Here is a 20,475-nt window from a genome sequence, read left to right as displayed (position 1 = left end):
CCTTCTGGTGAGCATTTCAGAGACGAATATCTTCAAATCCTTTGCCTGCTTGGAGAAATGACCCACATACTTTTTCCCTAAATGTTTTCCCCAATGTTCTAATCACACTCCTTCCAAGTCTTTGGAAAAAAAAAATTAAAAGTACTTTAGGAAGGATAAAGTTTGGGGCCAGGAGAAGTGACTCAGAAGTTAAGAGTTCATACTGCTATTGCAGAGGACCTGGACTTGGTTCCCAGCAACCACATTAGGCAGCTCACGACCACCTGTAACTCCAGCTCCAGGGGATCTGATGTTCTCCTTCTGGGTTCTATGGGCGCCTACATTTATATGTACACACCAGCACCTGCCCTAAGCAACAGTGATTTTAAAATATATATTTAAAAACAAATTTTATATTTTATTTCACAGTAAGATATAATCTGAATCAACTAAGGTGTTTCTAAATCTATCACCTTATCAGACATTAAAATGTAAAAATGTTAAAATAAGAAAGTCACACCTTTAATTCCAGTACTTCGGAGGCAGGGGCAGGGGCAGGGGCAGGGGCAGGGGCAGGGGCAGGGGCAGGGGCAGGGGCAGGGGCAGGGGCAGGGGCAGGGGCAGGGGCAGGGGCAGGGGCAGAGGCAGAGGGATCTCTGTCAGTTCGAGGCCAGCCTGCTCTACAGAGCAGCCAGGGCTACACAGAGAAACCCTATCTCAGAAAAACAGGCAAACAAAGAATTAAAGTTTACATTCTTATTAAGTTTTATAAGTCAATTAAGAAAACAATTAACTGCAGACTACCAAACATTTATCTTACATACTATAAAAATGAAGACAACGAAGGTGATAGATACTTACACTTGGTCCTTGGGCTTCCTGCAGCCATTTGAGAAGATGGGTCAAAGAGAAAGTTTTAAAATAATTAAACATACTCATCTCAGAACATATTATTTAAGCAAAACAGTTAAATTTGAATACAATACCCAAGAAACTACTTCTAGTTACTTCAAAAGCTGTTTAGAAGTCCTCAGATTTCTCTGTCTCTCTCTTTGAGACAGGGTTTTTCTGTGTAGCCTTGACTGTCCTGGACTGACTTTGTAGACCAGGCTAGCCTCAAATTCACAGAAATTCATCTGCCTCTGCCTCCCCGGGTGCTGAGATTACAGGTGAGTGTCACTGTGACCAGCTCAGATTTCTCAATTTAAGTATTTTTCTTTAAATTTACACAGCTTTACTGAGATATAATCACAAACCAAATAACTCACTTATCTGAAATGCATAAAATAATATACTCAGTATACTTACAAGTTTGGACAATCTTCAATTTAGATTTAAAATGAAATTTATTGATACAATTTATTTAAATGTTTATTTTAGAAATCTAAGAAATATGGAAAAGCATTAAAAAATACTTTCTATATAGACATGGACACTAACATTTAAAAAATTATTTCCAGTATTTTCCCTCCCGTTTATTTATTTATTTATTTATTTATTTATTTTTTTCCTTTTCCATTCTACATGGTTTGGGTTTATTTCCATCTTGCTTTTGGTGCAGGGATTTACCCAGAACCTTGTGCATTTGTTCTACCATTGAGACAACATGGTTTAATATCCCACTTTAATATCATAAATATATGATTCTAAACTTTTATTTAAAGTTAAAAAATGCTCAATATTTACCAAATACTGTTCTAAGCAGAGTATTTAGTATTCCGTATAACCTAAAAAATTATTCCCACTTATAAAAAATTGTAAGTGAGAAAACAGATACAAAAAGATAAGTGACAGATCTGAGGTCATAATTGCAGAAGCAATAAACCGCACAACCAAGTGTATGCACTCTAGTACCATAAGCCAGGTTACTCAGTAGTTTGTCTGTGGTACACATTAATTTCTACTGTCTTATATAAGTAAAGAAATAAAAGCATATTTTCTATGTGTGTTTTTGGTTTTTTTTCTTATTTTGTTCTTAGATCTGAGAGCTTATTTTTTCCGTTATTTTCTCCTTTGTGGTATAAAAGATTGAATTCAGCAGCTCACACATGCTAGGTCACTCTACCACTGAGCCACATCTTTACCCAGATGTGAGGTGGCTTCTGTGTGAGTGTGTACCTTTGTGTGTCAACACACACACACACACACACACACACACACACACTGCCTCATATGGAGACCAGAAGTTGATATTGGCATCTTCATCAATCACTATCCACCTTGGCCAATGATCTCCAAGAATTTATTTGTCTCTGCCTCCCTAGTACAAGGGTTATGGCTCTTTTGTGAGTTCTAGGGATCTGAACTCAGGTTCTCAGTATAGGCACTTAACTGGTTGAGCAATCTTCACAGGCAGGTATGAGATGTTTTAAGACTCCTAATACAGCCAGGTGCAATGTCACATGCTTGTAATCCCAGCACTTAGGGAGGCAGAGGCAGGCAGATCCCTGTGAGTTTGAGGCTAGCCTGGTCTACAAAGTGTGTCCAGGACAGCCAAGACTATACAGAGAATTGAAAAACTAAAAACCAGAAACAAACAAACAAAAACTCTCCTAACACATACGTTAATATTGCTTTTGTATTTCGCTGAACTGATTTTCAGTCATTTGTAGTAAGTTTCCCTCTCACAGTAGCTTTCCTAAGAAACACTGGTAATTGTTGAACTTAACATTTCTCTTATTATTAGAAATGTTGTGCATCAATTTCTTTTCTTCTTTTGTGAATGGTCTGATGTCATCTTGAAAATTAAGTATTGTTCTAAACCACTACCTTTAACTATAAACGCATTTCAAAAATGAACATTTCTTTACTAAAACATTTAACTTATTAAGTCCAACAAAAGAACCTCAAGAAATAGAAGTACAATTTATCACTATTATAAGTAGGATTAAAGTATTTACATTAGTCTCACTTGTATCCCAAATTGGCTCCAACTCACAAGCTTCCTGCTTCAACTTTCTGCACACCTGAGATTTTAGGAATGTGCCACCATACATGGTGCATTCTGCCTCCTGAGAGCTGGGACTAAAGGACTGCATCAATACAGTTGGCTTTACTTTTTCTTCTTCTTCTTCTTCTTCTTCTTCTTCTTCTTCTTCTTCTTCTTCTTCTTCTTCTTCTTCTTCTTCTTCTTTTTTTAAAGTTAGGATTTCTTGTAGTTCAGGCTGGCTTCAAATTCATTATGCATTCAAAGCTGGCCTTGACCTCCTGATCCTTCTATTGCTACTTTCTATTACATTTTTTTTTCATTCTTGCTTTTTAATTATTTCTGAACTGTTAACGATTTAACTAGTTTTGAATAGTTACCATTGGAGGATGGAGAGATGGCTCAGTGGTTGAGAGCAAAGGATGTTCTTCTAGGGTTCCTGGATTCAATTCCCAGTACTACATGGCAGCTCACAACTGTAACATCAGTTCCAGGGAATATGACAACCTCTTCTAGCCTCCACAAACTCCAAGCACACATAATGATACCCAGACATACATACAGGCAAAACGCCCATACACATAAAATGAAATAAACAAATTTAAAAAAAAGTTACTACTGATAATTCGTTTGAAGAATAAACATAACGGGAGAAAGAAACTTTTTAAGTATCAGGAAAGGATATAATAAGGGTTTTCTAGCAACAGTGAAGCCATTCGGGCCTCCTTAATCATTGGACGAGCCATGAGAGTTCTGCGCCTCCAGTAGTGCTAAGGAAAGAAGGATGACACACTTAGAATACAACAGGGAAGTGCTGAAGAGAAGCACTAAGGAGTTTCAGGACTGAAGTGCTATGATGTCACAAGTCTTACATGGTCTCCTGTTCCAGCCAAATGAATGCACACAGGTCTGTATCTGCTATTCCATTCCTTAGGCACGATAAATTGGAACCTATAAAAAAACGAAAATTTTCTTTAAAGAAAATTAACTAAAAGATATACTTACATATATTCATGTATATGGTTTTTTAAGTTATTTATATATTTAATTAATTCATGGAGAGGATCATACCGTTATATAATTCAGGCTGGCCTGGCACTTGGTAGCTTAGGCTGGCCTCAAACTTGTGGCCCTCCTACCTTAGCATCCTAGGATTACAGTGTATGAGTCATCATGTCCAACTCTAAACTTCCAATTTAAAAGGTATTATAATTAAGTACTCTCTCTGTCTCTGAAAGGATGGGCCAGTGGATTTACATTTACTAACTTATATTCTTTTCTTCCACCATGTGAGTGCTAGCAATTGAACACTGTTTGTCAGACTTAACAAAGTGTCTCTATCCACTTGGCTACCTTTCTGGCCTAGAATTTAACTACCTTGAAAAAATACTTAGAATTTTGATACTCAATTTGTAACTATGTGTCCAAAAGCTACAACAAAATTATAAGCCTAGTTTCACTCAGAAACAAAAAACATGAAATCGTGAGGAAGACTTAGGAAGATTAGGAATTTTCTAGGACAGGGAAGGGAATGAGAATATTGGAGGATAGAATGATGGAAAGAATACTATATTTATGAATGAAACTGCAAAAGAATTTTACAAAATTAACAATTGAAAAAAAAAAAAGGAAATTATCTATGAAACCACAAATGGGAAGGAAAACAACAAATGGACTGTAGCCGCAAAAACTTTTAGCATAGTCTGGACATGGATTTATTTAATGTGTCATGGTGTTATTGTCAGAAAAAAAACTAAATGACTTTTCTCTACAAAAACTGAACAGTGGGGCTGGGGGTACAGTTAAAAAAGTAGATAAGCTAAGCACCATGAGCAAGGTCCTAGGTTCAATCCCAAGTCCCACAAAAAAAATACACTTTCAAACTAAACATATATGTGTACACACACACACAGACACACAGACACACACACACACACCTTTTAAAAAAGAAACTGGAAAGATGGCTTGGCTGTTAAGAGTACTTCCTGCTTTTCCAGTCAGTCCTAGCAAGCATACACATCCTGGGTAGTGGATAGCTCACAAACATCAGGAACTCTAACTTCTGGGCATCTGAAAACCTCTTCTGGCCAACATAAGCACCTACAAACATATACTCTCAAAAACAAATACATAGACACACTTAAAAATTCTTTCTAAAAAGGAAGAAGCTGAACAGTTGTTCTGAGGATATGGTAGGACATTTGCTTGCTTGGCATGCGCAAGGCTCCAGGTTCAATCCTTAGTACTGCAAATTAATTATTTAAGAAAGGAAAGGAATCTAAGGGAAAGCAGGCTTCCTAACATGGGCCTTTGTGTCTGGAATCAACTCTTCCTCATTCTTGTGATGGGACAGGGAGCTTTCCTGATTCAGCTGCCTTAGTAAGAGCAAATTTACCAGATGGCATACATATCTTAAGTACTAAGAACTAACTTCACTATTCATGACAATTAAAACTTCACATAATGAAGAAAGCAAGCATCTATCTATCTATCTATCTATCTATCTATCTATCTATAATAAGCAACCCTCCTTTAATGAGTATCACACTTAAAGAAAAAGGTGTCTATGTGGAGTAGTAGAGGTTGTCAACAGAAACTAATGGCACCAGAAAGCTGATACGATAAATTAGAACAAAAAGAATTAAAAAAACAAACAAATATAAAACCACAGGGCTTCTCTACATAATACAGGCTGTCCTGGAACTCACTACACAGCCCAGGCTAGCCTTGAACTCATTAAGATACACTTGCCTCTGCTTCCACTGGGATTAAAAGCATGTACCACAAACAGCCAACAAAATGATTTGTAAAATTTCATTAGGATAGTTGTATGGCTTGGAAGTTATAAGACTTATTAAATTATATGCTTGAAATGAGTAGCTCATATATATACATACATATGTGAAATGTATACATATATACATATGCACATACATATATATCTTAAATCATGACAAGTAAAAGATACATGAATTCTCCTAATTTTTATCAGTACAACAAAACAAAACAAAACAAAACAGAACCCAGAAAACTCCCCAATGCATAAAGATTTCTATGAGGAAAAGAAAAAACAAAAATAATAAAAGGAGGGGTTAGTGGCTCAGCTAATAATGCCAGGCTTACAATTCAAGAATAATAGCCAAATAGACAAGAGATGCAAACAAGCACTATGGCCTTAGTTCTACCCTCTGTAAAGACCTGGGGATGTGGCTCAGTTAGTGGGGACCTTGCCTAACATGCAAAGGGTCTGGGTTCAATCCCAGCAAAACATAAAACTAGCCATAGTAGTATCCAAACACTCAGAGGAGTTAAGAGGCAGGAGGATTAGAGATTCAAAGTAGTCCTCAGTTGCACAGCAAGTTTGAGGCCAGCCTCGGGATAGGTGAGACTATTAACGAAAGAAAGAAAAGAAAAGAAAAGGAAAGAAAGAAAGAAAGAAAGAAAGAAAGAAAGAAAGAAAGAAAGAGAGAGAGAAAGAAAGAAAGAGAGAGAGAAAGAAAGAAAGAGAGAAAGAGAAAGAAAGAGAGAAAGAGGGAAAGAGAAAGAGAGAAAGAAAGAGAGAAAGAGAGAAAGAAAGAGAGAAAGAAAGAGAGAAAGAGAAAGAGAGAGAAAGAGAGAAAGAAAAAGAAAGAAAGAGAAAGAAAGAAAAGAGAGAAAGAAAAAGAAAGAGAAAGAAAGAAAAGAGAGAAAGAAAAAGAAAGAAAGAGAAAGAAAGAAAAGAGAGAGAGAAAGAAAAAAGAAAGAGAGAAAGAAAGAAAGAAAGAAAGAAAGAAAGAAAGAAAGAAAGAAGGAAGGAAGGAAGGAAGGAAGGAAGGAAAGAATTCTTTAAGCCCCAGGTCCCTTGAGATTCTATTTTAAGAAAAAAATGTGGATAATTCCTGAAAAACAACATAGGAAACAACCTATGGCCACTACCTGCATGTAGATCCACATACATGACCCCCACCAACACACACAAGAAAGAAGAGTTAAGTTTAAAAATTAAAATGTTCTAGAAGTTTGGTGAGATGGCCTGAGCAGGCAGAAGCGCTGACAAGCCAGCTGACCACCAGCATCCCACACGGTAGGAGAGAACCAACTTCTTCAAGTTGTCATTTGACCCACACATGTATGCATAAGCATAACACAAATGTTTTTAAAAGAGCCCTAGAAGACTAGGGTAGAAAGCTTTCCATTTGTTCTACTATTTCTAAATTTAGAACATCTTTTGTGTCCTTACTTTGGATCATTTTCATTCCATTTATTTGTTTGTTTGTCTGAGAGCTGGTATCACTATGTAGCCTAGGTTGGCTTGGAACTTGTCATCCTCTGTCCTCTATCTCCTGAGTGTTGGGATTAAAGTCAGTACAGTAGTGCATGCTTGTAACCCCAGCTCTTAAAAGAGGCAGGAGGATGACAAGTTCAAGGCTAGCTTGGTCCACACATTAAATTTCAGGCCAGCTAAGAGCTACAGAGTAAGACCATATGTCAACACAGGAATAACAACCACACAAACATGCATTGGGATGAAAGGCATACATTACCATGTCTAGCTGATTGGATATGCTTTGTTTCTTCTTTTAAAAAATATTATTTTGTGTATATGTATGTGTGCCTCCTTATCTATACATGTACCAGGTATACACAGTGTACCCAGAGAGATGTTGGCCACGGTGTTCTGGGTGTTCTGTATGCCTCACTGAATGTTTTTTAACACCACCTCATTTAGTATGTACCATTATTTTTATTACTCTACAGATGAGGAAATTGAGATACAGAAAAATTAAGTAAACTCTATAAGATTTTAAATCTAGAAATAGTAGAGCTGGAATTCCAACTTCTGAGCTCTTAAATACTATGTTATATGGTCTTTTGCAGTTATAGACTATAAACACAGTGACTTTCCATAATCTAAGTTGCAGAAGTATATAAAGAGAAATAGGCAGAAAGAAGGGCAACAGCAATTAAATGTGTGGTCAATTAATAATCAGAACATGACATCTGTCATCTCACAGAAGGACTCTTCTTAATCATTTTTTTCTCCTTTTCCAATTCTTGCGGTATTCTTTTGTTTTGTTTTCCTATGATATAAAGTCTTCATATATAGCTCAGGCTAGACTTGAACTCCTGGCCCTCCTGCCCCAGCTTTCCAAATTATGGGATTATAGACCCAGTGGCACAATGCCCACTCTCCACCTTTTCTTACTCCAACTTCCTTTTACTTGACTTCTTTTGTCTTGTACCCTTGTATTCACATCTGTTTTCCCCCTTCCTCTCTACAAATGCCATTATTAAATAACACACAGAGACATCCCTAGGAAAGATAAAGCAAGACATTTTATGCTAGTAACCTATAAATATTACCTTTAAATCTCATTTATTGTTTTTACTTTTTAAATTAATTATAATTTATTCACTTTTGTATCCCAGCTGTAGCCCCTTCCCTCATTCCCTCCCAATCCTATCCTCCCTCCCTCTTCTCCTCCCTTGCCCCTCCCCCAGTCCACTGATAGGGGAGGTCCTCCTCCCCTTCTAACTGACCCTAGTCTATTAGGTCTCATCAGGAATGGCTGCATTGTCTTCCTCTGTGGCCTGGTAAGGCTGCTCCCCCCAGGGGGAGGTGATCAAAGAGCAGGCCAATCAGTTCATGTCAGAGACAGCCCCTGTTCCTCTTTAAATCTCATTTAGTAGTTTGCCTTTAACACTGCTGCCCCTGGGTCACTGCTTTTCCTAATGACTAGTTGAAAAGGCTGAAAGTAATACTTTTGAGTTTCAAACTGTATATTTCAAAAGCAAACACTGCTAGGTTTTCTTGTTTGTTTTTGAGACACGGTCTTTCTGTGTAACTTGGCTCGTCTGGAACTCAATCTATAGATCAGTCTGACCTCTCCTCCTGAGTGCTGGAATCAAAGGCATGAGCCACCACATCTAGCCCCAGTACTGTTTTGGAAGCTAGCAGGAAAGCTAGGAGGGGAGCCCCTACATTCTGTCATAGGAAATAAACAATATTTTTTTCCTTTCCCTTCAAACTATTTTCTGATTCTGCATGGTTCTTTGGAAATTCAAGCTGTAAGTCTGTCATTGTACTGTTTGATTTCCTGAGTAGAGAGAGAGTGAGCTTAAGAGCTTAAAAGACTAGAGGGTGCTGAAGTAGCAATATGCGGCTCTGGTGAGGCATTCCACATGCTTTTATAAAGGATTCTCAGCACAGATAAATAGATGTGACACCTCCCACTCCTTCCTTCTATTAATAGTTTCCCGTCAACATTGGCTTCTTTATTACGGTCCACAACCTTCCAGCAAACTCTGACTCAAAACAGCACAGCACCATGCAATGAATATGCAAGGACATGATTGGCAGAATCATGTGTCGTGTCCTCCTGCCACCCTGCACCTCCCGCTGCCTTGGGCTTCATGGAGAAGCATTAGCTCCGGCACAAAAATTCCATAGGCTAGGAGAATTCTCACACTATTACTTTTCACTTTTGTTAGAATGAGTAGAATAGTGGTAGGTACCACTGGCAAGGCAAGAATGGTCGAAAAACATTTAAGAACCACACATGAATTCATATTATTACTGTTAAAAGCATCAGAATAAGTAAAATATACTCTTAATTTTCTTAATGTGTTTTACTGCCATTCATTAGTACTTAATTTAAAATATGCTGGGCGGTGGTGGCACATGCTTTTAACCCCAGAGCTCGGGAGGCAGAGGCAAGTGGATCTTTGTGATTTTGAGACCAGCCTGGTCTACAGAGTGATTCCAGGACAGCCAGGGCTACACACAGAGAAACCCTGTCTGGAAAAACAAAACAAAACAAAACAAAATTATAAAACAGTGCTGGCGAGTTGGCTCAGTGGTTAGTAACACTGTTGATCTTGCAAAGAACTCCAGGTTCAATTCCCAGCACTTAGATGGCTCACAACCATCTGTAATGTTAAGTTTCATGGGATGTGGACGTGTCTCACTTGGGAGACAGCACTTGGAAGGCAGGAGGAGGATCACAAGTTCAAAGCCAGTCTCAACTACATAGTGAGGTTTTTTTGTTTTGTTTTGTTTTTTAGATAGTGTTTTGCTATGTAGCCCTAGATGGCTTGGAATTACAGAGCCATCTGCATCTGTCTCTCAATTGCTCGAATTAAATGTGTGTGTCACTATGCCTGACTGTAGTTTTTAAGATTATTTAAGAATTTTTTATGTGTATATATCTGTGCATGTGTGCTTGGATCCCACAAAGGCCAGAAGGCATCAGATGCTCAGAAGCAGGAGTTATAAGCTGCCATGAGCCCCAATGTGGGTGCTGTGAATGGAAATACAGTCCTTCCCCAGAGTAGTAGAAGCCCTTGACTGCTAAACCACCTCTCTCAACAATGGGAAGTTGAGGTTGGCTAAGAATACTTCAGATCCTTGTCTCAACAAATCAAACAAAGCAAAGCAAAATGTATATATGCTTAACATTACATCCACTGATTTAGAACTACAGATGGACTGTAACACAATTTTAAACCAGTAAGGAAAGAAAAAGGAAGAGGACAAAGAGAGAAGGAGGAAGAAGAAGAGAAGGAGATGAAGAAACCATGTGGGTGCTGGGAATTGAACTCAAGTCCACTAGAAGAGCAGCCAGTACTCTTAACCACTGAGTCATCTCTCCCAGCCCTGTCTCATGTATTTTTTATTAGCACAAAGTCAAAGAGACAGAATCACAGGTAATGAACGAAGTGACAAGAGGACACAGGTCTTGTTTATGTGGATTCTAACATAATTAACATTTCCTATTTATGTAACAATATGAATGAAAGTTTAAAATAAAATCTGTATAATTTTATAAACCCAGAAATTTGTACCAGGTGTGGTGGTACACTCCTTTAATCCCAGCACTTGTGAGGAAGAGGCAGGTGGATCTCTGAGAAGTCGGGTCTACAAAGTGAGTTCCAAGACAGAAAAACACTGTCTCAAAAACCAAAGCTATCCAAAAAAACAAAATAAAACAAACAAAAAAAAGACCCTGTCTCAAAATGAAACTAAAACGAACACCCCCCCCACCTCAACAAACCCAGAAATTAACCGACAAGTAAAAGATGTATGTTTTACTTACATACATACAGAAGGATGTTTACTGTTAGGTTGCTTAAATGAACAAAACATGCAATTTAAGTATGTATACAGGGAAAATTAGGAATTCATGGTGGTGCCACAGAAGGGAATACCAATTGGCTATTACCTTGATGACATTCTACCTTATTTAGTTAGACTAAATTTAGTTATTTAGTTGGACTATTTAGTTAGGACAAAAAGAAAATAGGCAGTTTTATGGGTGACTGCCAAGGAAAATAGATGATAATATATGTAAAACAGCAACAATCTCTTCATATTGAAATTATTAATACTTTTCCTTTCTCTTATTTATATTTTGTTATACTTTAATGCAATGATGTAAGTTACTGTGCCTCTGCCCTTCAACCAGATGGGTGAAAAACAGAAAACCAGATATCTATTTGCATCAGTTGGGAATTTCTATTCATCAACATAAATGATGCTTTAAGATTATGTCACTGCAAACCAGTACCTAGGAGGCTCAGGCAAGAAGCTTGACAGTTTTCAGGCTAGCCTGGACTACATAGTGACTGTGTCTCAAACATTCTTTAAAAACATTTTTTTAAAATGCTATTGCAGTGTTAAAAAGTTGGTTGTTTCCTTATTGCTGGTCTTTTCATCAATAAGGAAGAACTTCCTTAACTCCTAATAAATGTTGAAATCACATTATTGCTTATACTGGATCTCTTCTTCCTCCCTTGAGCCATGTTAACCATGTCCTCTAACGAAGTTTTCCTTCTTTTCTTTAAGCTAATACCTATACAATTTTCTAGCTAAGGCTGAGAAGCTACAGGAGCACACAGATTCAGAGAGTACAATTACAGTATGAAGAAGTAGTGATTCCTTTACCACATACACCATTCATCTATGGTCCAAAGAGCTACATGCTCATTTAGTGCTTTTTCTAGTCACAGAATATGATTTTCATTCCTCTTATCACTTAGCCTATTAACAACCGCATGAGATGAAGTATTGTCATCTCTATTCTATAATTATGGTTCAGAGAGGCACCTGGTCCTAAGGTCACTGGATTAATAAGTAGTGGAGAAACAGTTCAGTCCAGATCTGTTTAATGCCAAAGTTCTTGTTCTTTGCTTTACACTACAGTGCTTGCATTTTATTTTGACATGAAAGAAAGAAAGAAAGAAAGAAAAGAAGAAAGAAAGAAAGAAAGAAAGAAAGAAAGAAAGAAAGAAAGAAACCCAAAACAAACAAAAAAAGGTTCAGGAAAACTGCTCAGCAGTTCAGTTCAGAGCACCAGGTTCTTTTCTAAAGGACCCAAGTTCAAATCCCAGCACTCACATGGTGAGACACAACGATCTATAACTCCAGTCTCAGGATCTAACACCTTCTTTTGGCCTCCTGGGTATCAGGCACACACATGATGCAGACATACATGCAAGTAAAATACCCATACATATAAAATAAATGAATAAAAAATAAAAATAATAATATCTTAGAGGAAAGAAATAATACCAACCACAATAGGTAAATACAGTTAAGTTGGTTCCTAGCTTTTTTTGTTCATTTTTGGTTTTTTTTTAATAATTTATTTTGTATATATGAATTACAGTTTATTTACTTTATATCCCAGCTGTAGCCCCCTCCCTCATTCCCTCTCAATCCCACGCTCATTTTTTTTTTTTTTTGGCTTTTTGATATTGGGTTTCTCTGTGCAGCACTGACCATCCAAGAACTCACTCAGTTGACCTCCAACTCAAGAACTCACTCTGTAGATCTCTCAAACTCAGAGATCCACCTGCCTCTGCCTCCCCAGTGCTAAGATTAAAGACATGTGCCATTACTACCAACCCAGTTCCTAGTTGTTGTTGTTTTTTTTTTTTAATAGGTTAATTTACTGGGTTACCAACTTACTGAAACTTAGTTACATAGCTTAAGCATGGTTCCACTACAGAATGATCCCTTGTCACTGCTACTTCAAGCAAAATCTTTTTTGTTTTGAGACAGGATTTCACTGTGTAGGTTGGCTGGGCTGGACTCCCCTTGTAGGCAAGGGTAGCCTTGAACTCATAGAGATCCACCTGTCTTCCCTCCTGACTGCTGTGATTAAAGATGTATGTCACCTTTCAGAAGAAGAAATTAATTTATTATCAACAATAAAAAAAAAAGTTTGACTGTGGTGGTACATGCCTTTAATCCCAGCATTGGGAGGTAGACACAGATAGATCTCTGTGAGTCTCAGTCCATCTTGGTCTACATATGAATTCCAGGACAGCCAAGACTACATAAAGACCCTGCAGCAAATAAATAAAGATAGATAGATAGATAAATTATAGACAGACAGACAGACAGACAAAAACAAGAGGAGACTGAGAAATGCCTTAATGAAAGGATTTGAGTTTGGACCCTAGCACCATGTAAGAGCCAAGAGGTGACTTAAGCACTCCAGTAATCTCAGCATTGGGATGGAGCTTGCTACCAGCCAAACTAGCCAAAATTGTGAGTTGGCTGGGTCCAGTGAGAGATCTTATCTCAAAAAAGTTAGGTTGAGAACAAAAGAGACTAGAGGTATGCTTATCACTCTAGTTGGCAATGTGAACCTGGAAAAGAGGGGCCTAAAAAAATTAATGAAATTTCATTTTTAAATTTCTATGATGATGGGGCTATAGAGATGGTTCAGCATTTAGCAGCAATGGCTATTTCAGAGAAACCAGACTCACTTCTCATCTATGCAATAGCCAACTTCATTCACAGCATCAATTTATACTCTGAGGGTTAAGAAAAGTCACCTGAATAAAGTGTACAATTCACAAGGACAAGCTGCATGTGGCAAAAACATGTTTTTCCATAGAGGCATATGAATAACAACAGTTGAAGCAAACTCACACCTATCTGCTACACCTGGGAGGAGCACAAAAACACAATCTAAGAACATTTCAGTGCTTTGAAGAAATTGAGTTCATAAGACTTGTTTGTTTTCTTAAAATTTCTCACTCAGAATTCTCATATAACTCCATTCTTGAACTGTGCTCCCACAGAGGTAGACAGCCAACACTGATCTCCGGTCTGCACATGCAAAAGCACACAAACAGGCATGCAACACACAAATGGGCTATAATGAAACACTGCACTATGAGTAATAAATATTTCAACCATGTCGATTAGTGGTATAAAGATCCAAAGCCTGGAGTGGTGGTGGAAACCTTTAAAACCAGCACCCTGGATGCAGCAGGATCATGAATTACAGGCCAGTCTGGACCCTTTGGCAAGACTGTTTCTAACGATTCAAAAAGTCAAGTGTTAAAAATGAACTGACATTTTAGAATACCTACTTAGATTTATAACTGGTGTGCTATTATAAATCACTCAGAAACTTTGCTGAGAAAAACCTGTATAGCCTACATAGTCCGAATTTACTGATGCTATATAATTTCTTCACTTAAAAATACCCTTTTCTTCCTATTATAGAAAGCGTACATGCACACTGGAAATTTAGGCAAGTGCTTTTTGAGATTTAACTAATTTTTTTTTTTTTTTTTTTGAGAAAGATCTTACTATGTAGCTTTGCCTGAGCTGGAATTCACTGTATAGATCAGGCTGGCCTTGAACTCATGCTCAAATCATGATCTGCCTGGATGCCTCCTGAGTGCTGGGATTATTTTTATTTTATGTGTATGAATATTTACTAGAATGTATATCTGTGCATCAAATGCATGCAGTTCCGTGAAGGTCAGAAGAGGGTATCAGATTCCCTGGGAGTGGAGTTACAGATAGTTTCAAGCTACCATGTTGATGCTGGAAATGAAAGCTGGATCTTCTGGAAGAGGAGCCAGTGTTCTTAACCATTAAGCCATTTTTCTGGTCCCAGCATCACAAAGATTTTTATTAAAACACAGGTATTTCAGATATTCCATACATAGTTTTTTTGCCAAACATCACCCCCCCAAGAAATTAAAAAAAAAAATACACTTATTTATATTCATTTTGTTTGGCCTGCATTAATGTCTTACACTATGTTCACAGAAACCAGAAGAGGCATTGGATCCTCCAGAACTGGAGCTTCAGATGGTTGTAAGCCACCATGTGAGCCATGGGAAGGGAGCCTGGTTTCTCTAAAACAGCCATTGCTCCTAACTGCTGAGTCATCACTACAGCCCCATCATCACAGAAATTTAATCTCATTAATTTTGTATATGTGTGCATGTGTGGGCACACATGTGGAAATCAGAAGACAACTTGTGGGAATTCTCTCCTTCTACCATTCAGGTCCTAGGAATTAGTCATCAGGTGTGGCCGGGTGTTTACCCTCTAAGGTATCTGTCTAACTCTCAAAGTGAAAATTTAAAAGGCAACTTCTCTTTACTCAGAGATGAGCAGCACTGGCACATAACTAAAATCCTTTGGAAACAATTCTATGTGACAGCATGCTGAATTTTTATGAAAATGGTGTTGACTTCTTAACCTTTTCACACAGTATGACCTCATTCTGATGTCAGTAACAATATGCATGATAGAGTAATTTCCTAGTGTGAACATTTAGGGTCCCACCTACACTCTGTAAGCACAAGCCGTACTTACATGCACTCAAGCATCTCCGGACACTGTGCTGTTGCACCCAACACATCTTCTTGCTGAACAAATGCTTACCTTGCAATAACAGACTCAATTGGCATGATACCAGGCACATAGTGGGCCATGGGAGAAACAAAGTGTCCATCTAGGATCTTACAATCTGACTGTTCTTCAACCTAAAAGAAAAGAAAACCAAGGTGTATGCAAAGTAGACTAAGATACAGGTCTATCATGGACTTTTTCTGATAAAAAATTCTATTCAACTAAAAACTAACATTCTCTCTCAATTCTTGCACATGAGTCTCATTTTTACCTTTAAGGGGTGAGCACACAAACTTTTTTCAGTGTTTACTATATTTCCTTTTTGCCCAGTGATTTTTTTTCCCACCAAAAGGTATCTTTTTATTCAAGACTATTTATAGTTTTATGTTTATTTGAAGAATATAACTGATACCTTCTGAAATATTTTATGCTTTTCTTTCAAACCCCTCCATTTACATTTAACATTACATTTATCCATTCTGTCTTTTGAAAGACAGCGTCTACTTATAAATATTCATTTTTCTTCTACATGGCAGTATAATAAAAAATTTAATTCATACACTGGCAGGTAATGTCTCAAAATAAAATACAAGTTAAAGGAATTCAGTATCACTCAACAGGGCTAGAGGTACAGCTTAGTAGTATGTGGCAAGGCAGGAGACCCTGGATTCAACTCTAGGTTCCACAAAATAAAAACAATCAAAAGTATTCAACAGTATAAAAGCAATCAAAAGTACAGCAGTAATGCAGCAGTAATTTGGTGTGGTCTAAGCTATTAAGTATTCAGAGTGGTTTGATATAACATTACTTTCTGGCATATTATGTAAAGAGAAAGGGGATTTTTATCGGTAGTAAAGGCAATTTCTAGGCACTTTGATAATAGATGCTTAAAATCACTACAGTTTTGAAGCTGAGGCAGGAGGCTCACAAGTTCAGAGTTAGCTTGGGTTACATAGTAAGACCTTGTTTCAAAAAAAAAAAAAATTGCAACTATCAACAAAAAGGCAATCAATTTTGCTAACATTCAATACCTAAGCTTCTCAAGAAGTTACTTTTTGGCATAAAAAAAAATCCTATTTCAGGTCAAAAGTTAAAATAGCAGGAAGGTATCACATATTTTCACTACAATAAAACAAAAACTTAAAATATCTCATCTTGTCAATGGCTGTAGTTATTCAAATACAGAATTTTTCTAGTTTTGTATCTGTGAATTAACATTAGTAAACTGTTTTCTTTCGCACAGCAGGTACTCTACCAATGAACTACTTTCCTTGGCCCTACCATTAAAACAAAAACAAAAACAAAAACAGAGGCCTAGAAAAATGACTGTAGTTGGAAGCACATACTGATCTTCCTGAGGAACTGAGTTTGAGTCTCAGTACCCACATCAAATGGCTTACAACTGCCTATAATTCCAGCTGCAGAGTGATCTCACACCTCTAACCTTTGTAGGCACTTGCATTCATTCATGGGCACATACCACTCCCACACATACACATAATTAAAATAATAAAAATAAATCTTAAAAAATAAAATAAAAAAAGCTGGGTGTTTTGGGGCATGCTTTTAAATCAGCACTCACAGGTGGATCTCTGTGATTTGGGGCCAGTCTGGTCATTAGAGTGAGTTCTAAGACTTCCGGGGCTATACAGAGTAACCTTGTCAAAAAAAAAAGGAAAAAAAAAAAAACCCTACAGGGGGATGGAGAGCGGGCTCAGTGGTTAAGAGCACTGGCTGCTCTTTCAGAGGACCTGGTTTCAATTCTCAGCATCCACATGACAGCTCACAACTGTCTGTAATCCAGATCCATATGATCTGACACCCCCACACAGACATACATGTAGGCAAATCACCAGTGCACAAAACAAAACCAAACAAAACCACCCCATCTCCAAAAAACAAAACTAACCAATCAACCAACAACAACAACAATAAATCCAAAACAAATTACAAACTAGCTGGTTATGTAAATATCTATTTAACAGTCAAAAAAAAAAAGGTTACAATGGTATTTTTATCACCCTTTGGGCAACCAAGCATTGCTGATCAGATTTCAATCAGCCTATAAATTTTTACACCAGTAGAATATTATGTCAGTAAGTGCAGGCTTACAACATTCATTTATATATGACTACATTAATCTCTTTGCCATTCTTCCTGTTCATAGTATTCCTGTTCTGACTGTACATTTCTGAATTGTCCCAAAATAGAGATGATTTTTTGTTTGTTTGTTTGTTTTGTTGCCGTTGTTTTTAGAGACAGGACTTCTCTATGTAGCCTTGGCTGTCCTGGACTTGCTTTGTAGAGCAGGCTGGCCTTGAACTCTCAGAGATCTACCTGCCTCTGCCACCCAAGCGCTGGGATTACAGGTGTGCACCACGTCTACATTAGTATCATTTGTGTTTGTATCTGTGTTTGTAGTCTTGAACTCAAATGCATAGTCAAGGATGCCTTTCAATTTCTGATCCTCTGCCTCTACTTCCCAAGTGCTAGAATTACAGGTGTGTGTCACCACAGCAGGTTTTATGCAGTGCTGAGCATCAAACCTCAGGCTTGGTGTAAACTAGGCAAACACTCTATCTATATCCTTAGCTCCCCAAATTCTACACTGACTAACTGGCTGGGATAAGTGCAAGCACTGGTGAGAATCTCACACTGGACTCTGATACAATGCTGGTGTGGATTTACAATGGTGCAGCTACTTTGCGAAATAGCTGGAGTTTTGCTGGGTTATAGATAGAGTTATCATATGAACCAATAAACAATAAACTCACAGGTATAATCAACAGAACTACTTCATATAGAATGCTCACATAACATTTGTACTTGAGTGTTCACAGTTGCTTATTCATAAGAGCTCAAAACAGTAGAAACAACCCAATGTCTATGAATTTATGAGTACATAAGAAATTAACTGTCACAAAAAACTGATACATGGTAAAACATGGATGAGCCTTATAAACACACTAACAGAGGCATGAGATATTGCTTTCTGGGTAATGTACTTGTACAAGATTGGCAATACCAGATTTCAATACCAGAATTCGCCTAAAGGTGGAAGAAGAAAACGAAGTCTGCAATGTTGTCCTCTATTCTAAAATTTCCCTGTGTGAGGTAGCACCGGTGCCCACGCACATACACCATGTACACAACACAATAATGATGAAAATTAATTGATTAAATACTATCTTCTAAGAAACAACCTAAATGTGAGACTCCAGAGATACAGAAAGCGAATTAGTAACTGCTAGTAAGTGGGAACAGAAGCAGTGGGAAACCATAGCTAGAGTGTCAGTGTGTCTTTGGGGTCAATGAATATGTTATAGAATAAAATGGTAAATAAATAAATAAATAAATAAAAATGTGGTTATATACTTAGGTAACAAATCTAAAACATTCCACTGTATACTTTAAAAAGATAGTTTATTATAATGACACATTCATTATAATTTAAATTTTAAGCCCTGATGGGATGTGTCCTCAAATTGTTAAGTATCCTCTTTGAGTACACATAAAAAGGATCAGGATGTGGAGAGTAGCAGAGCTGAATGGAAACTTGATTTTTTTTTTTTTTTTTTTTTTTAGCTGAGGCCTTCCTATGCAGCATAGGGCTAGCTGTCCTAGAATTCATTATGTAGACCGGCTGGCTTTGAACTCAGAGATCTGCCTGTCTCTGCCTTCTCAGTGCAGGTTAAGGTAATTGCTCCCTTGCCTGACCGTTCTATTTTTTGTAACAACGTCTCTTGGTGAACCTGGAGCATGCAGTCTCTATTAGACCAGCAAGTCCCAAGATTCCTGTCTTTGGCTCTCCAGCACTAGTATTTAAGGAACCCACTTCCATGCCTGGCTTTTATGTGGATACTGGGGATCTGAACTCAGGTCCTCGTGTAATAGACACTATACCCACTGACCATCTCCTCAGCCTGTAAAAGCCTACTTTTTTTTTTTTTTTGGAGATAGGCTCTCTTTATGTAGCTCTAGCTGCCCTGGAACTCACAGAGATCTCAAGCTTCTGCCTCCCAAGAGCCGCCACACTTGGCTAAAGGCAAACATGTGTCTGTATATATACTTACACACATATATGTGTGTGCGTGTTTTGTGGTTTTTTTGTTTTGTTTTGTTTTGTTTTTTTTTGTTTGTTTGAGACAGTTTCTCTGTATAGCCCTGGCTGTACAGGAACTCTGTAGACCAGGCTAGCCCTGAACTGACAGAGATCTATCTGCCTCCTGAGTCCTGGGATTAAAGGTGTGTGCCATCACTGCCTGGCTCAAAAGCCTATGATTTTTAAAAGGAAAACAAACAAACCAAGAAACAACTCAGAGAAAAACAGAAACATTTACCAAAATTTGAATCACAAATGTAGACCAGATGTAACATTTATGTTGTAGAGAAGGTTTCCATTTACAAGTTCCCAGCTTTTATCACAGAGAAGATTCTAATGAAACCTAAATATACCCAACATATAAAAGACGCAAGCATACTTACTTCAACTGAAGGTCAAGGATGAATTGTGAAACTCACCCATTTAGTCCCCTTCTAATATTTATTATTTGTTATTAATATTTAACATTTCAAAGTATTCAATCACACACACACTTAGATTTTACATAAGCCAGCTGACTGCTAATAAAACGAAAGATTTAAAAAGTATTCTCCCCTCTCACACTTTCTTTCTAGCATTCTGTAAGCACTGTATTCCTGGAGCTTCCTGATAGTTGCTTTGGTAAATAATGCCTAGTGTGCTGATCCTCCAAAAAGATTGCTGTCTTTTAATACTTACTAGTCTTCTTTAATATTCTTCTTTAATGTTGAATAATTGAACCCCTCAGGAGCCTAAGGATACAAAATGAAACTCAGAAAAATGCAGCCTAAATACTGTGTATTCAGGCAAATACTAAACATATGTTCCCCACTACTTATG

At 37.5% G+C, this 20,475-nt stretch overlaps 1 protein-coding gene across 7 annotated transcripts in view; it reads right to left on the bottom strand.

The window, feature by feature from the left end:
- Abhd18 (abhydrolase domain containing 18) overlaps window positions 1-20,475 on the bottom strand; it is a 47,241-nt gene that overhangs the window by 14,103 nt on the left and 12,663 nt on the right. For 3 of the 7 annotated variants that reach the window (XM_021643079.2, XM_021643076.2, XM_021643075.2), the window contains exons 1-2: window positions 3,286-3,573; window positions 841-858 (exon numbers count right to left, since the gene is read on the bottom strand). Coding sequence is in view for 2 of the 7 variants with exons in the window: in XM_021643071.2 (XP_021498746.1) it covers window positions 841-868; window positions 3,591-3,675; window positions 3,778-3,856; window positions 15,588-15,688 (293 nt within the window). In the remaining 5 variants the exon portion in view is untranslated. The other 4 variants (XM_060378263.1, XM_060378262.1, XM_021643071.2 and 1 more) reach the window with 3 other exon arrangements.

The sequence above is a fragment of the Meriones unguiculatus genome, chromosome 2, assembly GCF_030254825.1.
Source record: "Meriones unguiculatus strain TT.TT164.6M chromosome 2, Bangor_MerUng_6.1, whole genome shotgun sequence".
Lineage (NCBI taxonomy): Eukaryota > Metazoa > Chordata > Mammalia > Rodentia > Muridae > Meriones > Meriones unguiculatus.
Note: the sequence above shows the minus strand (reverse complement) of the source record. Positions and strands in the feature narration are given on the sequence as shown.